The sequence below is a fragment of the Oryx dammah genome, unplaced genomic scaffold, assembly GCF_014754425.2.
Source record: "Oryx dammah isolate SB20612 unplaced genomic scaffold, SCBI_Odam_1.1 HiC_scaffold_17, whole genome shotgun sequence".
Classification (NCBI taxonomy): domain Eukaryota; kingdom Metazoa; phylum Chordata; class Mammalia; order Artiodactyla; family Bovidae; genus Oryx; species Oryx dammah.
The window spans coordinates 79,686,931-79,707,176 of record NW_024070201.1 but is presented as its reverse complement, the minus strand read 5'-3'; the positions used below and the strand labels follow the sequence as shown (position 1 = coordinate 79,707,176).

Here is a 20,246-nt window from a genome sequence, read left to right as displayed (position 1 = left end):
GCAAGACCAGGGCAATGAGCTGCAGTGACATCACACAGCTCCTCACGCCCACCCCCAGCACTGAACTGAAAGAGCTTTTCCTTCCAGGGTCCACACCTAGAACAACACTGGACCCATAGATAACTCAAGCATCGTCTGATCTCATTATGACTCCTCCAGCAAAGGGACGGGCCCACCGTCGGGAAGGGTGGGGCGCAGTCCGGGCTAACTTCCCAATCAGGCGTGCACACGCTCACGCTCACCCTGAACCCGCTCTGAGCCTCGCAGATGAGTGGCGGGAGCCATCGAGCCCCGCTCCACTGAGAGGCAGACCAGAGGGTGGCTTTTCCACACCCACAGCCCGGAGGCCGAGAGGAACCCACACCTGCCCTGCAGAGAGCGCAGGACACCTCTTCAGATACAGCAATTAAAAGCCTAAATAAAGAAGCCGCGGTATGGCGGCAGTGCAGCGCTGGAGCTGGAGCGCTTTGTACGGCAGGTGCTCATGAACGCTTCAGAAACAGGAACCCGCTTAATCCTCCTAACAGTCCTTAGGGAATTATATTATCAGTCCCAGTGTACAGATAAAGAAAGCAAGCCTGGAAGGAATGTTCATAGAACGGCAGCTGTCAGAAGGGCTGAGATGTTTTTTTATGGGTCATTCATTTTTAAAGCCTTAACTGAATTTGTTCCAATATTGCTTCTGTTTCATGCTTTGGTTTTTGAGTCATGGGGCACGTGGGATCTTAGGTCCCCCCCGACTGGGGAGTGAACCCACCTCCACTGCGCTGGGAGGTAGAGTCTTAGCCTCCGGACTGCCAGGGGAAGTCCCCAGGGCTGAGACGCGAACCCAAGCTGGCTCCAAAGCCTGCGTTTTTGTCCGTGATACGTGCACCCCTTCCCCAAGCTCTCCGTCACTCTCGTCTCCCATAGCACCTTCCAGCAGGAGCCTCTCCCTCAAAGGCCATGGGAATCTGTGCACACAGGCCACCCATTTCTGCCTCTGCTGAATTTCAAACTGGTGGTCTCTTGGTTTGTGAGTTGTTACCAGAATTAAGTCAAAGGGATTGAATTTTTGGTAACAACAATTCTGATCTATCTCAATTACAGGCCTAAAAATTCCATGAAATGCATTTTTCTTTTCTTTTCTTTTCCTTACATTCGTGGCTGGGTGCCCTGCTTGGTTCCCTATTTAAATTCTGTACTGTAGGAAGAAAGGGCATTATGAGAACGTCATCAGGAGCGTAAGACTCTAACAGTGTCTCTTTGCTGTGCACGGTCTGCCTTCTGCTGGGTTTCTCAGTGAGATTAGAAACCCACGTCCTCCCCAGTAACAGGAGGCTCTCCTCGCAGCCTCTCGGCCTGGCTCCCCCCAGCAGAAGACTGGCTTTCCTCTGCTGCCTCTGAAAGGCCTACAGGCTTTATTCTTGCCTAAGGAAGCTGTGGTTCCTTACGTCCATTCAGAAGAAACACACCGGAAGGCACCCACCTCGGAGAAGAACTCGTCCATGAAAGCTGTGTTGTCAACAGCGATCTCGACCTCGTCGGTGTCGTCATCCTGCGTCAGCTGCTTCTGTGAAGGACGAAAAGGACGAAAAGGACGAGGTGAGACCAAAACCCCCAGGAAGCACTGAACGCGTGCCAAGCACCGGGAGCTGTATCTGTAGTGCGCGCCTCAGACACGGCCCGCAGATCGCAGAGCAGCTCTGCGACACACCAACCCTCTCACACATGAGTTTAAATCCTAGCTCCCAAAAGAAGGTATATATGTGTGTTGCTGAATCACACCAGAAATTAATGCAACATTGTAAATCAACTACAGGGAGCTCAGCTGGTGAAGGACCCGCCCGCAGTGCGGGAGGCCTGTGTTCGATCGCTGGGTTGGGAAAATCCGCTGGAGAAGGGAAGACTACCCACTCTAATGTTCTGGCCTATGGACTATATCACAGAAAGTCAGACATGACTGAGCAACTTTCAATTAACTATAGAGAGAGACAAAAAAGAAAAACACCAATCAGTCGATCGACCCCAGCTTTCCTCATCTATAAAGTGCTAATCATAACACCACTTAAATCACAGGTTTGTTTACAAAATAAGTGACCCGATGAAAATGAGACTTGTACCCGGTACCTGGCGTACCGCCAGCACTCAGTGAACACCGTGTTTCGGGGGCTGGTGATGATGGCATTGGTGCTGTTATTGCCACTTATTCCAGTTGGAGACTCTAGAACAGAGAGGCTAAGTAACTTGCCCAAAACCACACAGCTAGTGTTGGAGACGAGATTCCAGCCTGTCCTTCAGGTCTGGATCCCGTGTTTCTAACTGTTCTCCACGATGTTCGGGTGCATGAACTACCCCACCAGGGATATATGTATCAGAACAGTTCTGATTCCTCCAAAGCACCAGCTTCAAATCCTTACAGTGGGAGCAAACCTTTTCCTGTTTTCAGCAACTACCTGTTGTAAAGGAAACAGTACCACGAGAGCTCCCGGTCAGAGCTCGTGTTCACAGGAAACAGAGAGCTCCCTGCAGCCTCCAGCGACCCCAGCTTTCTGAGTCTCCTTCAACCACCTCTGCAGGACCACAAAGTGGCAGCAAAAGGAAGTGCCCCCATTCCCACCCGCCAAAGGGCCCGAGCTGCTTCTGCGTTCTCCCCCAGACGCCCCCCGGACTGCTGCAGCGCACACAGCGCCCCACCTCCAGGCACGAGCGAGAAGGGGTGCCGGGGGTGGAGGTGGCGAGGGGGATGAACCTCGATCCTGGCTCTCCACCCGCTTCAGGGGCCCATGGCCTCCTGAGCCAAGACGCGCCACTCTCAACACAGGACTCCAGGAGCAAGCAAGGCCACCAGGGCCCCCGTTCCCTTCCCGGGCACCATCCCGGGGATGGTCTACGCCTGATGGAGTTCCTGGAACTCCCCCTGAGAGGTGGGGCTCTCCAGCCCTCTGGGAAGCCGCCTTTGACTGCCGCCCCCTCATCTTGGGCTTCCCTGAGAGCTCGGTGGGTAAAGAATCTGCCTGCAATGAAAGAGACCTGGGTTCGATTCCTGCATGGGGAAGATCCCCTGGAGGAGGAAACAGCAACCCACTCCAGTATTCCTGCCTGAAAAACCCCGTGGACAGAGGAGCCTGGTGGGCTGCAGTCCCTGGGGTCGCAGAGAGGCGGACACAGCCGAGAACTGAGCGCCCCCCGCCTCGTTCTCTGGTGTGTCTGCAGCCCTCAGCAACCCAAGGGTGACAGCCTCGTGCAAGGACTTGGACGTCGAGGACGCCGCTCCGGCCCCGCGAGCACCTTCCTGACATTTCCCAGGATTAAAAGTCCCAAAGCCTAGTGGCCCTGTGCCCAGATAGGATGTTTCCTACCTAGAAAATCCCAGGCCCTTTCCTGAAACCAAATTCATTCCTTAAGAATTCAGTTAAGTGCTGTTAGGTGCTTAGATATTGTTGGGTCAGGTACTCTCACCTCCTTCAGTATTCTTTAAGGTTTTGTGTTCAAGAAAAGGAAAATAGAAGAGGGGGAAATGCCCCCAAAATGGTCTAAGGGGAAAAAAAAGTCCCGAAGCCTAACAGAGCTCACGGGCCCCCTAAGATCTGGCTCCCCTCACAGCTCTTTTTTGTTTGTTTAATTGAAGGGTAACTGTTTTACAGAATCGTGTTGTTTTCTGGGAGCCCTCTGCATCAACCAGCCACAGGTGCACGTGCTGTCTTCTCTGTGGTGCGCCTCTGGCCAGGCGCTTGGAGCCCCTAACACGTTTCTGGACACGCCATGCTTTCATCTTGCCGAACTGTCATCTGAGGACTTCTTCCTGAAACGCATTTGTCCAGCTGGCAAAATTTCACTGAGCCTTTAAAATTCAATCTTGAACAAATTTCTCTGTCTCCCTGATCTGACACTCCCCCACCCCAACCCCCTGCAACATTTAAAACCTCCCTGAGCTCCCAATGCATTCTGTGCAAACCCTCTTCAGTCCCACCCCGCCCATATTAATCACCCCTTCACCTACTGATCCTTCCCCACCGACCTGAACTCCGGGGGGCTCGGGGCTGCCTTGGGCTTCGCCTGGAGACTTGGAGTGTGTCCCTGCCCAGAACACCTTCCTTCGGGAAGGTACCTAACCTCCTCCACCTTCCACACATGATTCTGGGAAAGTTATCGGTGCCCACCCAGGCTTCTGGAGGATTCTGAATCAACAGAACCAAATCGCCCTCCAGCAACACCCAACAGAGACGCTACCCTCGTCTCCACTCTCCCAAAGCCAGTCCTCGGCTCAGAGCAAGCTCTACAGACCTTCCGCAGCCCTCTTCCAACAGCATTCTTGTAATACTGCTTTTCACTTCTTCAGCCAGAAGCTTCTGTCACTTGCAATTAAAGTTACTCGTGCTTGGACCTCCCTGGTGGTCCAGTGGGTAAGACTCCGCGCTCCCAGCACAGCGGGCATGCATTCAATCAGAGATCTCACAGGCCACATGGCAAGGCCAAAGGGGAAAAAAAGTATGAAATGAAATCAACTGTGGTGGTAGTGGTTTAATCGCTAAGTTGTGTCCAACTCTTGCAACGCCATGGACTGTGGCCCGCCAGGCTCCTCTGTCCATGGGATTCTCCAGGCGAGGATACTGGAGCCGGTTGCCATTTCCTTCTCCGGTTCCTTCTCCAGGGGATCTGCCCAACCCAGGGATCGAGCCCTTGGCTCCCAGGTTGCAGGCAAATTCTTTACTGCTGAGCCACCAGGGAGGCCCTGAAATTACTTGTACTTGTCATTAATTAACCTATTCTGAACGTATACCGAGCGGCTTCCATATACTGTAGATGCAACAAAAACTGAATCAACTCAGTTTAATAACTAACTCCCACTGAGACCAGCAGCCTGGATCCACCTAGCAGTCTCTAAAGTTTGAGACAAAATGCTGCTTTTACCAACTATCACTGATACCTGGGCATCTCAGTGGACTCCAGAGGGCTCCATCTCCCAAGAAGGGTCTCCAAGACCCTCGCTCGAAAACAGGAGCCCGACCTTCCCACAGGAACGTGACTTGGCACAGCCCTGATAGAGACCCCCACTGAGGGAAACACCTTGGCTTTGTGACAGACACGTAGCTCACACACAAGACACACGGGTGTGCCCACTCAGTTTCATTCAAACAGGCACATGTGCTAAGGAAGTGAGATGAGGCTGCATCGTGGGGTGGACTCAGAGAAGTTTCTGGAAGCTGGGAACGACCGTGTCCCGGAGCACGGGAGGCAGGCTGAGCCCTCCGTCATGATACGCACGAGAGTCCTGGCCTTTGGACAGGGACTCCCCACCTGCCGGCTTTGAGCAGGTACCTCCAGTGAGAGGGTGCCCGAACTGGGGAAAAAGCAGCCTTGGGTCACCCAGAGCTGCGGTTCATGGCCTGTCGTTATCACTTAGCTGCTGTGAGGCCTGCGACAAGTTCTCTGACTGCTCTCCGCTTTCCTGCTGCTAAGTGGTCAGAACACCACAGACCCTGGGACTCCTAAGAGGCTCACCGGTGGGAAGCTTCGCACAGCACACAGGAGTGCCTAGTAAGTGTCTCTTTGCCCACCACCTAACTGTAAGGACGTGCAGTCTAAACGCACAGAAGTGCTCACATAAAGGCTTAGTCAAGGTCAATTCTGCAGCAGCAGGACCACCAGGGCTCGGTAAGTGAGTCCCTCGCATGTTCGTCGTGCCTGCGCGCTCAGTCATGTCTGACTCTGTGAGCCCGTGGACTGGAGCCCTCCAGGCTCCTCTGTCCGTGCGATTTCCCAGGCAAGAACACTGGAGTGGGCTGCATGCTCTTCTCCAAGGGATCCTCCAACCCAGGGATCAAACCCACATCTCCTGCACTGGCAGGGCTGGAATCTTCACCACTGAGCCACCCGGGAAAGCCCCCTTCATGCTAGTCACTGAGGCTCAATGACTGTTTATTTACTTGGCTCAACATCTCTGAGCCTCAATTTCCTTACCTACAAAACAGGAGCAACAGTGTCCACCAGGGCTTTCGTGAGGATTAAATAAGACAATCACTTGAAGTTCCTTACACGATGAACAGCACACGGCTGTTGCTGTTCCGTCGCTCAGTTGTGTCCGGCTCTTTGCGACCCCATGGACTGCAGCACACCAGGCCTCCCTGTCCCTCACCATCTCCCGAAGTTTGCCCAAGTTCATGTCCCTTGCATCGGTGATGCCATCCAGCCATCTCAACCTCTGATGCCCTCTTCTCCTTCTGCCCTCAATCTTTCCCAACATCAGGGACTTTTCCAATGAGTCAGCTGTTTGCATCCGATGACCAAAATACTGGCATATGGTAACATCTCAATAAAACAACCATACGCAAGATCTCTACAGCTTTTATCTGGATCTAAGCGCTCTTAAACAGGAAAGAACCAAAAATGATACAGAACGTTAGAGCCGAAAGTAACCCTGCAGATTCTATCATCAAATTCTCTCACTTGAGAGATTCTCTCACCACAACCCAAGACCAAATCACGAGTTATCGGAAGAGCCGGGAACAGAACCCAGGTTCCTTGACTCCCATCTTCCCGGGATGGGAAGCTTTTCCCACAGTTTTTCCCACTGCAGCGAGCTGCCCCCAGAAATGACAACTACAGCAACAAAGCTCAGTCCAGATGAGACAATTCCAGGAAGCGGCCGTCGGCCCAGGTCATCTGAGCCACGTGACACCGGGCCAGGGCTTCCCTGAGAACAGATCCACCAGATGCTGGGCGGGGGGCCTTCTCTTCAGACACATCCGTGCTCTCACAGGGGCCAAGGGGCCCCGGAGCCCCAGGGCCAGCAAAGCACGTGATGCGCCTTAGCTCAGGCCAGACTTCGCACCGCCTGGAAGGGCACTGGGCCGTCTCTATCGAGCCGCGTGGCAACAGCAACGTTACAGCAGCTGCCACAGCGGCCGCAGCGGAAAACGCCTGCCAGGCCGCGCGCCCGCCACCCGCGCCCGCCTCCCCGACTCCTGCTCCTCGCCGGCCAGGAGACACGGCCGTGACTCAGCCGCACTGAGCTCGCCTCTGTCCCCCACCCCTTCGCCCCGGCCCGGGCCCCGGGCCCCTGAGGACGGCAGGGCCGTGCCGCCCTCTCTGGACACGGTGGGAGGAGGACGCAGACCCAGGACTCGGTGCCACCCGCAATCCCGCCACCCAGCCTGACCGCGCCTCGGGCCCTTCTCTGTCGGCTCAGCCTGTGGGCCCCCTTCGCGGGCTCCTTTCGGAGGAACCTCTGCCGCCCGCAGGGCCCTTGCCGTTTCAGTTGCTCGGGCGTGTCCGTCCCTGCCACCCCGTGGACTGGACCGCAGCCCGCCGGGCTCCTCTGTCCACGGGATTCTCAGGCAAGGATGTTGGAGAGCTTTGCCATGGCCTTCTTCGGGGCTCTTCCCGACGCAGGGATCGAACCCACGCCTCCTGCTTGGCGGGTCTGCCGCCTGAGGAGCCCCCGGGAGGTACTAGGTGGCCACCACTCTCTGGCTGAAAGCGGGGCTGAGATAGGGGCTATGGGGGCCTCGGGCCGGCACTGGTCCCCACTAAGCCTCGGTTTTCTCACCAAGTAAGGAGCTTAGCTTTCCAACACGACTCTGTGGACCCCCAGGAGACCTTGGGGATGCCTCAGAAACCCCCCCCAGGGAATTTGGGTGGGGGAGTCAAGCCTGCACCCCCTCTTCCACCTGCAGAGCTCCACCTTCATCTGCTTCTTACACTGAGGCTGAAAACACGATTTCACTTTCAGAACCAGGCCTCTTGCCAAGAGAGAAAATGGAAGAAAAGAGAGAAAGAACGAGAGAAAGAAAGAGATACGCTTAGCCAGCAGGAACTCCACCAGAGCACATGAATGGAGCTTTCTAAAGAAAAGGGAAAAGAGATGGAGCCCCCTCCCTCCTTTCCAAGGTCAAGCATGGCTGCAGCATCCATCGGAATCATCAGCAATTCCTGAGGGATCCTTCCAATCAGCGTCCAGGTGGAAGGGACAAACAAATGGACGGAGGAAAAGGCCACCCCAAGTGCGGAGGCCTCTGCTTACGGGCTCTCTGATGCCCCTCCCGCAGTGGGGGTCAGGGCGAGGGAGACTCAGGAGTGCTCGGGAGAGTTTCAGGGTGAAGGAGATGGTAACAGAAAGGGAGGGACCAGCAGTCCGGCCTGGGGAGGCGCGTCTGATCCCCATGTCCCCGCTGGGGAAGGACGTGGTCGGGCCCTCCTATTGCTTCCTCCTCCCCGCAAGGAAAGAGCTCTGTGCTTGGGAGGCTCCTGTTTACAGACCCAGATCCTCACCCACTAAATTTGGTTCAAAGAGACAAGGACGTGTGCTTCTCCTCGTCCCTACGGCCTACCTCCCCCACCCCCCGAGCCTTCCTTCCAGGATGAGGGGTTGTGGATTCCCAAGGACAAATACCAGCACATCCAAGGACTCCAAACACACACACACCCCTGCCTGGGCCCAGCGTCTGGTTCCTCCAGTTTCTCTCCTCCAATGAAGAGAGCCAGAAAGTCTGAGTAAGTGTCAGCTCGCAGCAGGCACTCAGGGCTCTCTGTTCCCCATCTCAGGGTCCAAGGGACCTCCGTCACCACCCCTTTGCCCTCCTAAACCGAAACCCTACTGGAGCAGACGTTCCCCTTTCTGCCTCTTCCTAACACCCTCCCACTGAACCAAGAGGAAACCAGGCGAGAGTGGCTTCCTGGGTGAGCCGCACACGCTCGCCTTCAAGATGTGCTTCTGGCTGAACAGTCTGAGGCAAGAGCTAGCCCCATTTGGAAATGAAGACGCTGAGGAATAAACTCATTACCAGATAAGCCCAAGGCCACCGAGTCCCTGGACAACTGGACAAGAGCCAAAGTCCCAGCTGACCGAGCCCCAGGCGTTCCACCGTCACGACGATAATAAGGGTATTTTGTTGCAGGTACTCTTGTGGTTTCAAAAGTCATCTTTGCTTCTCACGGCAACCCCAGGAGGGACATGTGTGACACCCCATTGACAGCTGAGACTACCACTCCATTCGGTTAAATGGCTCATCCCGGGTGACCCTGCTAATAAGGAGCAGTGTCAGGGCTCAAATGCAGGGCTGCGGAAGCCGGTTCTCCCAGCTCTTACCCTCCACACTCTGTCTGAAGACGCCCTCCCCAGGCCGGCTCAGAAACACACCCACACTTATTTCAGGGACACTGCAATGTCAGTGAAACTGAACTGGACTCGTCTACATGCAGGACTGAAAAAGATTCCAGTGTAGGGACTTCCCTCGTGGTCCAGTGGCTAAGACTCTGAGCTCTCAATGCAGGGGCTTGGGTTCGATCCCTGGCCAGGGAGCCAGACCCCACAAGCTGCAACTAAGAACTCGCACACCACGTTAAAAGATCCCACCTGCCACAGCTAGGGCCTGGGGCAGCTGAATAAGTAGTGTTTCTAACCTTTTAAAGAAACATACCGGTGTGCATAAGCCCACAGATGTGCGGGTTTGCAGAGACACCCATGACTGCCTGCACTGGAGACCCAGCCGTGCGACCTTAAGCGAGTGGCTCGACCTCTCTGAGACTCAGCTCCCAGCGTGCAGCCTGAGTAGCTGCCCCTGGAGCTGTTGTGAGGGGTAAATGAGTGAATGTGTGTGAAGTGTTTCGAGCAACGCGGGTGCAGATTAAACTCCCAAGACCGTGCCATGCTACCGGCTTTCACGAAAATGAGTTTCTGCTAAAGATGCAACTCTAATGCCAGTTCTCAGGTGACAGCAGGTCCCTTAGACTGGACTGACATGTGGTTCATTTATGTGAATGAAGCCATCTCTCTACACATGCATTTAAAGAAATAGAGCTCTCTGTAACTTTTGCTTCTGCCATTTCTCAAAAATGTCGACCTTTACTCCTCATCATTCATTCCTAAACAGTTTGTCGTTTCCATTTTGGTTTCTTCTGAGCCCACGAGTTATTTAGAAAAGTAGGCAAACTCTCTAAATCAGTTCAGTTCAGTCACTCAGTCGCGGCTGACTCTGCGGCCCCGTGGACTGCAGCACGCCAGGCCTCCCTGTCCACCACCGACTCCCGGAATCCACCCAAACTCATGTCCATCGAGTCGGTGATGCCACCCAACCATCTCATCCTCTGTCGTCCCCTTCTCCTCCCGCCTTCAATCTTTCCCAGCATCAGGGTCTTTTCCAAGGAGTCAGTTCTTTCTAAACACATTAAGAATTTAAATCTTCAAAGTGGGTAACCCTAAGGAGAGCTATTACTGGATAGTGAATTTCTAACTTTATTACGTCGTCATCAGGGACCAAGTCCTGTGTGACTCACATTCTGTGAGATTCAGCGTCTCGTCTGTGTGTCAGCCCACGGGCAGTATTTGTAAATTGTCTGTGAAGCTTGGAAACATCCTGCACTCCCTTTGCTGGACACAACACTCATCGAGGCTTCACCCCCACACACCGCATCCACTCCGCTGCTTTTGATGGGCAGGCCTAGAGCAAGATGCAGAGGGGGTGGAGTGAAGAGAGATGGAAGCTCATCTAAGGAGAGGGAGGAGGAAAAGCAGAAGCACCGTGCGGGGAGACTCATCTACACCGACGAGCAATCTGTGATCAGGGAAGTTAACTCCCCCAGAACCACGCGGCTAACAAGGAACAAACGGACCCCTGCGTGGCCCAACCCCCGGGTCACAGTGGGTTATTTCAGACAAAGATCTGGGGTCTCAAACCCAAGGGCCTCGCCCACAATGTTCTTCTCGTTCACAAGGTCCCATCCAGAGTCGCAGCTCCGTCTGTGCACTAGCTCAGCCAGCGGCACTGACTGATCATCTCTCATCTCCAATAGCACAGACCAGACCGGGCACCCTGCTCCCCCCGGAGCCCCACGGTCTCAGATGCGAGGCACTCAGGCCACTCCGTCACCGTGTGGAGGGAGATGACAGCCCTCAGTCCAAGGGGCCGACGCCCAGGCGAGGACGGGACATCAGAGAACGGATGGCAAGGTGACTCCCAGGGAAACGGCAAAGGATGCCGGCAGGAAGCCATCTGGGGCGGGAAGGCCACACCTTCTTCCTGCTGCCCCTCTCACCCCAGGAGCATTCAGGGAGATTCAAAGGTGAACCCTTCGCTTCCTCTCCCACCCTGGGCTTCTCCACACTTCCCTGGCTTCCTCCCCTCCCCCCAACCCCATCAACACCCCACACCCCCAGCGTCCAGCTGCCAAGGATACAGGAAAGAGGAAGGGACTTACACTGTCTGCCTCCCTCAGCCTCAGCCTCCTCCCCAACTTGCTCTCAGCCTCTGTCCCCCAAACCCCACCCCCCCAGGAGCTCCGAGAGCACTGCACACCAATGGTTGTAAAAGTGAAAGTCCCTCAGTTACATCCGACTCTTTGAGACCCCATGGACTACACAGTCTACGGAATTCTCCAGGCCAGAATGCTGGAGGGCACAGCCTATCCCTTCTCCAGGGGGTCTCCCCCACCCAGGGACCAAACCCAGGTCTCCCGCCTTGCAGGCAGATTCTCTACCGGCTGAGCCACCAGGGAGGCCCAGGAATGCTGGCAGTTACTGAGCAGCCCACCTGCGAGGAGGACTCTAAGACACAGGCTGGAACTTCCCAGGTGGTCCAGCAGATAAGACTCCGCATTTCCAGCCCAGGGGCTTCAGGTTTGATCCCTGGTCAGGGAAGTAAGATCCCACACGCCGTGTGTGGTCAAAAAATAACTAAAAATAAGACCAGAGCCTAAGACATGGGTTTTAAATTTACCAAGGCATTTAATCTCTGCAAGAATCTTCTGGGGACCCTCCCCACCTTACAGCTGAGAAAACCAAAGCATAAAGGCACCAAGCAACCTCCTCAGTCCCTGAAGACTGAGCGCCAGAGCCGGGAGGAGGGTGGGTCGCTGGACACAGATCCCTGAGGCCCATCACCCTGGAGAGATGTGTCTTAACAGCAACTGCCGCCGCCCAACCACAGCCCTGGTCCCCCAGAAATACACGTCCAAAGCGCTAACACACAGAGGCTGTGCCAAAGAGGTCGTGATGAATGAGAAGACTGAGAGACCGTCCCAGCTCAGAGGACGCTGAGGGAACAGGACGACTCAACGCAGCGTGGTGCCCTGGGCGGGACCATAGGCCAGAGACAGGACCATCGGTGGGAAAACGAGTGGAATCCACAAAAAGCCTGGAGTTGAGTGGCGAGCAATGCACCAAGGTCAGTTTCTCAGTTTAGACACGTGTCCCATCACAACGTGAGACGTTAACAATGGAAGAAACTTGCAGACAGGAACTCTCTGTACTATCTTTGTGACCCTTCTGCCAGTCTAAAATTAGTCTAGCATAAAACACATATTCCTACAAAAAGCAATCCTGCTGCCTTCCTGCGGGTTCCCTGACCCAGGGAGCCAAACAAACCCAGACAGCATACGCTCCACTGATCTCTTTAGGTGGGGGGTGAGCCTCACTCAAGTTGCCACATGCAGACAGGGGAACGTTGCCATGGAAACGGCCCAGCCAGGAAACAGGCTGACCCAACAGCAGAGAGGGGAGGAAGTTGCAGAGAGGCCTGACATAAAACGCTGGAGATAAGGCCCCCTCGGGACCGCTGAGCCTCCCAGCAAGTCCATCTGCTGTCGCAGCTCAGCTGCTCAATCGTGTCTGCCTCTGCGACCCCATGGACTGCAGCACGCCAGGCCTCCCTGTCCACCACCGACTCCCGCAGTTTACTCAAACTCATGTCCATCGAGTCAGTGATGCCATCCAACCATCTCATCCTGTCGTCCCCTTCTCCTCCCACCTTCAGTCTTTCCCAGCATCAGGAGCTTCTCCAATGAGTCAGCTCTTCGCATCAGGTGGCCGAAGTATCGGAGTTTCAGCTTCAACATCAGTCCTTCCAGTGAATATTCAGGGTTGATTTCCTTTAGGATGGACTGGTTGGATCTCCCTGCAGTCCAAGGGACTGTCAAGAGTCTCATCCAGCAGAACAGTTTGAAGGCATCAATTCTTCGATGCTCAGCCTTCCTTATGGTCTAACTCTCATATTCGTACATGACCACTGGAAAAACCACAGGCTTACAGCTTCCTGGGCTGTAGGAGTGTGGTCTGGACTCTCACAGAGGGCTTCACTGGCAGGCAGCTTCTAAAGCCGTAACAGTCTGTGGCTGCTTCTACATATCAACAAAAATAAGCAGTCTGTGGAGGCTCCGGGAAGGCCTGCTGGGAACCTGGTAGTAAGCCTTCAGGGATGCGTGAGATTTTCCAGGGGAGCAACGAGGTGGCTGGATTCTCACCGTGATACCCACACGTTCTCCTTTGTGGTCTTCCTGAAAGGGGACACCCCTCCAGGAGGAGCAGGGCTGGAAGTTCAGGTACAGGGAGGAGCCCTGGAACTCACCCATCCTCATCCTTAAAGGTGGAACCAGCGACCTCTGACTTCATTAGCAAATCTACAGGGTCCAGAGTAAATGCTGCATTTCAAGTGGGTCAAGTTTCACTAACCCAGAGGGGATGGAGCCAGAAGGGTAAGTCCCAGTGAAGAGTAAGGTACTATAAGGGCCAAGATGTTAGTGATCAGTCGACAGACAGTTTACCATGCGGAAAGGTGCGGTCCCGTCTGCCACCACGCCAAGGGGAACACAGGGCAGCTGGGGAGGCAACCAATGACACAGATGAGCAAGACAGGCTCGCTCAGCTCCTGATCTCACCACTCGAACCTCAGGCCCATCTGAGCCTCAGTTCCCTCACCTGTAAGATGGGAATACTATACCACCACCTTGCCTTGCAGGGCTGAGAGGATTAGACACACACACATCCTTTCCAACAGGAAGCGGCAGCTCATCGTTACCATAGTCGATGTGGTGAGGTGACGCCAACCAGTCTTCGACCCGTGGGTCTGAGAGACAACAGGTCTTAGGGGACTAAAGAGTCCAACTCATAAACGACAGATGGAAGGTGCTTTCAAGCCCACACCATGGTAAGAAAAAAAAAGAAAAGAAAAAACCCACTGACAATAGAAGAGAAATATTTTGCTCTGAAGCAACGTGCAACCCACCAGGGCTGCTGGCAGGCAGGGGGGCAGGTCCCAGGCTGTGTTTCAGGAGCGTTACCTGCAAGGAGCAAGCCTGGGAAGACGGGCAGGAATTTTGCCAAACGGGGAAGAGAGGGAAGACAGCACGCTCCCCCCCACCCCCAAGGGAGTAAAAACAGAACTAATCGCCTTCCCCCAGCCCCCCATTCTCTCTCTGACCTCTGGCTGCTGGGTCTGTAATCCCTCACAATCCCTGTCACTCCCGTCTCAGCTGCACCGCCGTCTGCTCACCCGGGGCAGCTCTCCCAACCCCGGGACAGCTCTCCCAGGGAGCGAATCCGGCCAGGGAGACAGGGGAGGCAGGAAGGAACCCCCACCACTAGAAACCTTCAAAGGGGAAGCACGGCCCCTGTTCTGACAGTTGTACAACCGATGTGACCGTGCTCCTGGGGCACTCATATGGGGAATTTCAAAACGGGAAGGAGGCCAGAGACAGGCCCTGCAGGACACAAGACCGAACAGAGAGTGAGAAGTCGGTCTGGTCTTTAGCGCCTCAGGTGTCGATTCATTCGTGCATCCTCATCGGCTCTCTGTGGAGGACCCGGTAAACCCCAAGAGGTTTCCAGCGCTCTGGACACGCATCCCACGTCCGTGACCTCCATTGCACGCATTGCTGCTGCTCTGTGAGCAGGATCAACCTTGATGTTGCTGTTGTTCAGTCGCTCAGTCGTGTCCAACTCTTTGTGACCCCGTGGACTGCAGCACGCCAGGCCTCCCTGTCCATCACCAACTCCCGCAGTTTACCCAAACTCATGGCCATCCACTTGGTGATGCCATCCAACCATCTCATCCTCTGTCGTCCCCTTCTCCTCCTGCCATCAATCTTTTCCAGCATCAGGGGCTTTTCCAATGAGTCAGCTCCTCGCAGCAGGTGGCCAGGGTACTGGAGTTTCAGCCTCAGCATCAGTCCTTCCAATGAATATTCAGGGTTGATTTCCTTTAGGATTAGACACAGTCTTAGGGACTCTCAAGAGTCTTCTCCAACACCACAGTTCAAAGACATCGATTCTTCGGTGCTCAGCCTTCCATATGGTCTAAGTCTCACATCCACACATGACTACTGGAAAAACCATAGCTTCGACTAGAAAAACCTTTGTCGGCAAAGTGATGCCTGCTGTTTAATATGCTGTCTAGTTTGGTCATGACTTTTCTTCCAAGGAGTAAGCGTCTTCTAATTTCACGGCTGCAGTCACTGTCCAGGGTGATTCTGGAGCCCAGAAAATAAACTCTGTCCCTGTTTCCATTTGATGCTGGGGGTCTGCTTTTCATGGACCATATCCCTTTGTTTTCCCTGTACAACCACGTGTTCTTTCAGACCAGGGCTTTGTATAAAAACTCTGCCTAGAATTCCCTGGTGGTCCAGGGGTTAAGACCTGGCTCTTTCACTGCTGTGACCTGGGTTCAATCCCTGGTTGGGGAACCATTATTAATAAGATCCCACAGGCCTTGTAGCATGGCCAAAAATAAAAAACCTCTACATATCAAGATGCCCAGCAGAGGCAGGCAGAGGTTAGAAAGCACCAATAGTGGTGTCTCCATGAAGCCCAAAGGGAGAATGGGTGAGAAGTTCCAGGATCTTTGCGCTTCTTCTAAGGAGCCTCTCCAGCCTCTGAACAGAGTAGATTTCAGTCTCAACAAGGACTCAAGTGGAAGCACCACTTCTTCTGGGAAGAGCCCCCGGGCCCTAAAGCCCCAGCGCTAGGGACCAGCCCACGGGGTCTTCAAGGAGTTGTTTCCGTCTCAAGGACACGATCATAGGTCTGTTGCTCGTGTGCCTCCCTCGCTAACTGTGATCCCCAAGGCCCAGCAACTTGTGTCCCTCAGCATCAATTCCCTCCCTCGCTCGGGAGCCTCTGGGAGGGCGGGGACATAGAAGGTGCTGGCTGAACACTGGCTGAATGAAACCAGGGCCGGGCAAGAGGCTCCGGGATGGGAAGGGTCTGGACTCAGCGGCTCCAAAGTTCAGCGGCTGAGACCTCGGCAGGAACTGCCTGGTGAGACAGGCTGGGCGTGGGCACCACAGCTCCCGGCCAGCCTGACGTCACCAAGGGCAGGCTTCTGGGCCGGCCCGCCAGGAGGAGAAGGGCAAGAGACGATAAGTCGAGGCCAGTGACTGCGGCAGCAGGAAGCGGCACCCTTGAGGGAAGGTGCTCCCCGCCCGTCCGTCTGGGGAACTTGAGTTGACTGCCCTGGGTGATTATCAGGGATTATCTCATTTCACCCTCAGTGACCCTGAGGGGAGGGTGCGGTGATCCTCTGAGTGCTTGGAACAGGCTCCCGGTGAAGCCCTTTTAGAAACACACACCCTCAGGGTTGACGGAGACTTTGAACCTCTCACGGGCTGCCCCCCTTTCCAAGAAGGCGCCGATTCTTACAACAGTCAACATCCCCCAAGCCTCCCTCCTGGGTCCCACCAGCCTGGCCCCACCTTGGGCAGCTCTGAGTATCATAAATGCCTTCGCCAGGCCTTCCCTGGGTGGCTCCGGGGTAAAGAATCCACCTGCCGATGCAGGAGACACAGGGTCGATCCCTGGCCCAGGAAGATCCCACAGGCCTCAGAGCAACAAGGCCCGGGCGCTGCATCTACTGAGCCTGTGCTCCAGAAGCCGCGGAGTCGCGATACTGAAGGCACACGCTTCAGATACTGGAGCCCACGGTCTGCAAGAGAGAAGCCACTCAGAGAGAAGCCGGTGCACCACAGCGGGAGAGGGGCCGCCGCTCGTGGCAGCTCCAGGAGAGCTCGGGCCGCAACAAAGGCCCAGCACAGTCAGTAAATAAGCAACTAAAAAAAAAAAATGCTTTCTAGAGTCATCACGTCTGCCCATCAGCCTCCTGGCTTCACTATTCTCCTCCTACCTACGTGGAGCAGCACTAACGCCCCGCACAGGGCGGCTCTTCAGCTGTCTGGGGGCAGGTCACTCTCCGCGGGCCCCAGGGTTTAGAAAGATCCGGCTCACACTGCTGCTCAGGGTGAAACTGGCTTTGGGCAGGTTAGTAAACCCTGACAAAAGGAATCAGAGAGTGAAGATGGTAACAGTGTTGCCGTGAAGGGGCACGCTCTCTCTCTCAGGGAGTAAGAAGGGGCTGGCTAGGGGAGGTGAGCTAGAAGCCAAAACCCACCAAAACCTTAACACTACCAGTTTTCAAGGAAAACGTTAACATTGCTGGAAGGGACTCGGAGATCCACCGAACTCCACCTGTGTTACAAAGTGGCGTGAGAGGAGCAGTGAGGTGCCGTGACACCGAGGAGCAGGTGCTTGGCGGCAAAGCCACAGTCAGAATCTCCTGCACCCGAGCCCCGTCCTCTTCGCATGGCGCCATCCATCTCCCTGCTCCACGAGGCCGCACTCCCAGCCTCACAGCTCCGTCTACAGTCTCACTCCCGCCGCGCTCCCAGAGGAAAAGGGAGAGACGCAGCATTGGCGCCATTTTACAGATGGTAACACTGAGGCTCGGAGAAGAAAAGGGACTTGCTTGGGTTCCTCCCAACAAGCTGAATTTATACTTGGGACTCAGAGCTCAACTGAGGCTCTCTGCTGTCTCTTGAAAGGGCATCTCGCCCTGGAAATGGACTTCCTCACTAAAGGAAGGGCACTGCCTCTCCCGCCGACCAGCTCTGCACCGCCCCGTGACGGCAGATTGTGCTGGACCGGTGGATCTTCAACACCACGCTCTGCTTTGCTCTCTGCCTCTGGGGCAAAGGCTCAGGGAGATGTCAGGAGCCTGGCTCCTCCCTGGATCGGGCTCCCATCCGCCCCGTAACCCGGGGCACCCGTCCTCCCCAGGCTGAGCTCTAGTCTTCTGCTCTTTACAAACAGAGGCAGCCACTTCTGCTCTGTCATTTCAGGGATGTTGTGAGGCTCGGATGACAAAGGGCAAGGAGGCTGACACCCCCCACCGGGGCCATCCCCTCCCCTCCCCTGCCTCCAACGTGGTCCTACTGCGAGAGGTGAAAGGGTCAGGAAGGCCAGCTCGGGCGAGGGCCGAGAAAGAAACCAACTGAGACCTCAGCCCAGCACTCCCTCACGCTTGCTCAAGGCTTCACTTTTCCCAGGAGATTTTACAGTGACCAGCGTGAGATTCACCAGTGCTTAGTCCTGGGTGCCCCATGCACCATAAAAAGGGCTGTGCGAGCTCTCTTGATTTTAGTCCTCAGGAATACCCATTTCACAGATGACAAAACTTAGGCTCCAAGGTCACGGGCAGAGCTGGTGCGGGGAGGCAACCCCTCTATCCAGACCCCTGTTGCTCAGACTTCATTCAGTGTGCGCATGACCACCTGGAGAGATTTATGGATCATCAGATTCTGATTCCCCCACTCTGGAGGCAGGCCCAAGCGGCCGCGCCTCCCACAAGCGCCCGAGTAGATGGGACGACATTGCATCAAGGGCTAGATCTTAAATTCCCCTAAGATAGAGCCTGAGTCACCCAATCCCCGGGGCTTAGCGCTGGGTTTGCCCCATAGAGAACATTCAGTAATTACTTATTCGACGAGTCAATGAATATTGCACGTAAAAACCCAGGCTTTACCCCTTCTCTATACTAAGCCCGATTACATCATCCGATCTCAACACAAATCTCTAGGGTACCATTAACCTTCCTTCGACAGACAAGGAAACAAGTTCAGAAGAGTAGGTTGCCTAAGGTTTCACCGCTTCTACGCAGCAGGGCTGGAAGCCGACCCCCTCCAGACCCTTGGCTCTGATCACAGCCGTCCCACGGATGCGGGGCGCAGGCGGGGGGATTAATAATTACAGACACTGGGGGGGCCGCGGCGCTGAACATCCGCGGGACCAGATCAGCTCACGGTCAGCAGCTCCCGCGGGCGAGGGCAGCGGGCTCAGCGCCCCCCGAGGGGAGAGAGACCAGGGGGCGCCCGGAGGCGGCGGGCCCGGGGCGCAGCGCCCCCGCCCTTCACGGGGAGCCCCCCCGGGCCGCCCCCCGCGGACCCCCGCTCTCGACAGCCGCCGTCCAGCCGGGCGGGGCAGGGGCGTCCAGGGAGAGCGCAGCCGGCGACGCAGCGGCGGCGGGCGGCCCGGGAGGGGGCTGCGCGCGCCCGGCTCGCGGGGAGCAGGCCTGGACCCGGGGCCGGAGGAAGCCGCCCGCCCGCCCCCGGACTCACGGCCTTCAGCTGCTCCAGCCGGTCCTTCATTCTGGCGCCGGGGCCGGGTCCCAGGTGAGCGGCCGGAAGAGGCGGCGGCCCGGCGAGAAGCAGCGTCCGCGGCCCCGCGAGCCCGCCCGCGCTCCCGACGCGGCTCCGGGGGCGCGGCTCCGGCCGGCGGCCCGCCCTCACCTGGGCCGCGCCCCGCCCTTAAAGGGCCCGCGCCCGGGCCGAGGGCCGCTCCCGCCTGCGTGCCGGCGCTCAGGCGGGTCCGGCTCTCTGCGACCCCATGACTGCAGCACGCCAGGCCTCCCTGTCCGTCACCAGCTCCCAGAGCTGGCTCAAACTCACGCCCATTAAGTCGGTGACGCCATCCAGCCATCTCAACCTCTGCTGGCCCCTTCGCCTCCGGCTTCAGTCCTTCCCAGCAGCAGGGTCTTTTCAAATGAGTCAGCTCTTCGCGACCAAAGTACGGAATTTCAGCTTCAACATCATCCTTCCAGTGAATATTCAAGACTGATCTCCTTTAGGATGGACTGGTTGGATCTCCTTGCAGCCCAAGGGACTCTCTAGAGTCTTCTCCAACACCACAGTTCAAAAGCATCAATTCTTCTGCACTCAGCCTTCTTCACAGTCCAGCTCTCACATCCATACACGACCACTGGAAAAACCATAGCCTTGACTAGACGGACCTTGGTCGGCAAAGTAATGTCTCTGCTTTGTAATATACTGTCTAGGTTGGTCATAACTTTCCTTCCAAGGAGTAAGCGCCTTTTAATTTCATGGCTGCAGTCACCATCTGCACTGATTTGGGAGCCCCCCAAAATAAAGTCTCTCACTGTTTCCGTTGTTTTCCCCTCTTTGCCATAAAGTGATGGGACCAGATGCCATGATCTTTGTTTTCTGAATGTTGAGTTTCAAGCCAACTGTTTCACTCTCCTCTTTCACTTTCATCAACAGGCTTTTTAGTTCCTCTTCACTTTCTGCCATAAGGGTGGTGTCATCTACATATCTGAGGTGATTGATATTTCCCCTGGCAACCTTGATTCCAGCTTGTGCTTCATCCAGTCCAGCATTTCTCATGATGTACTCTGCATAGAAGTTAAATAAGCAGGGTGACAATATATAGC

At 55.5% G+C, this 20,246-nt stretch overlaps 1 protein-coding gene across 8 annotated transcripts in view; it reads right to left on the bottom strand.

The window, feature by feature from the left end:
• The window catches only part of STX3 (syntaxin 3), a 46,459-nt gene extending 27,172 nt beyond the window's left edge, over positions 1-19,287 (bottom strand). For 7 of the 8 annotated variants that reach the window (XM_040259457.1, XM_040259464.1, XM_040259459.1 and 4 more), the window contains exons 1-2: positions 19,138-19,287; positions 1,469-1,552 (exon numbers count right to left, since the gene is read on the bottom strand). In XM_040259457.1, the coding sequence (XP_040115391.1) occupies positions 1,469-1,552; positions 19,138-19,167 (114 nt within the window). In that variant the 5' untranslated portion in view covers positions 19,168-19,287. Of the gene's footprint in view, positions 1-1,468; positions 1,553-6,018; positions 6,085-19,137 lie in introns of those variants that run through there. The other variant, XM_040259465.1, reaches the window with a different exon arrangement.
• Between the last annotated feature and the right edge of the window lie 959 nt (positions 19,288-20,246).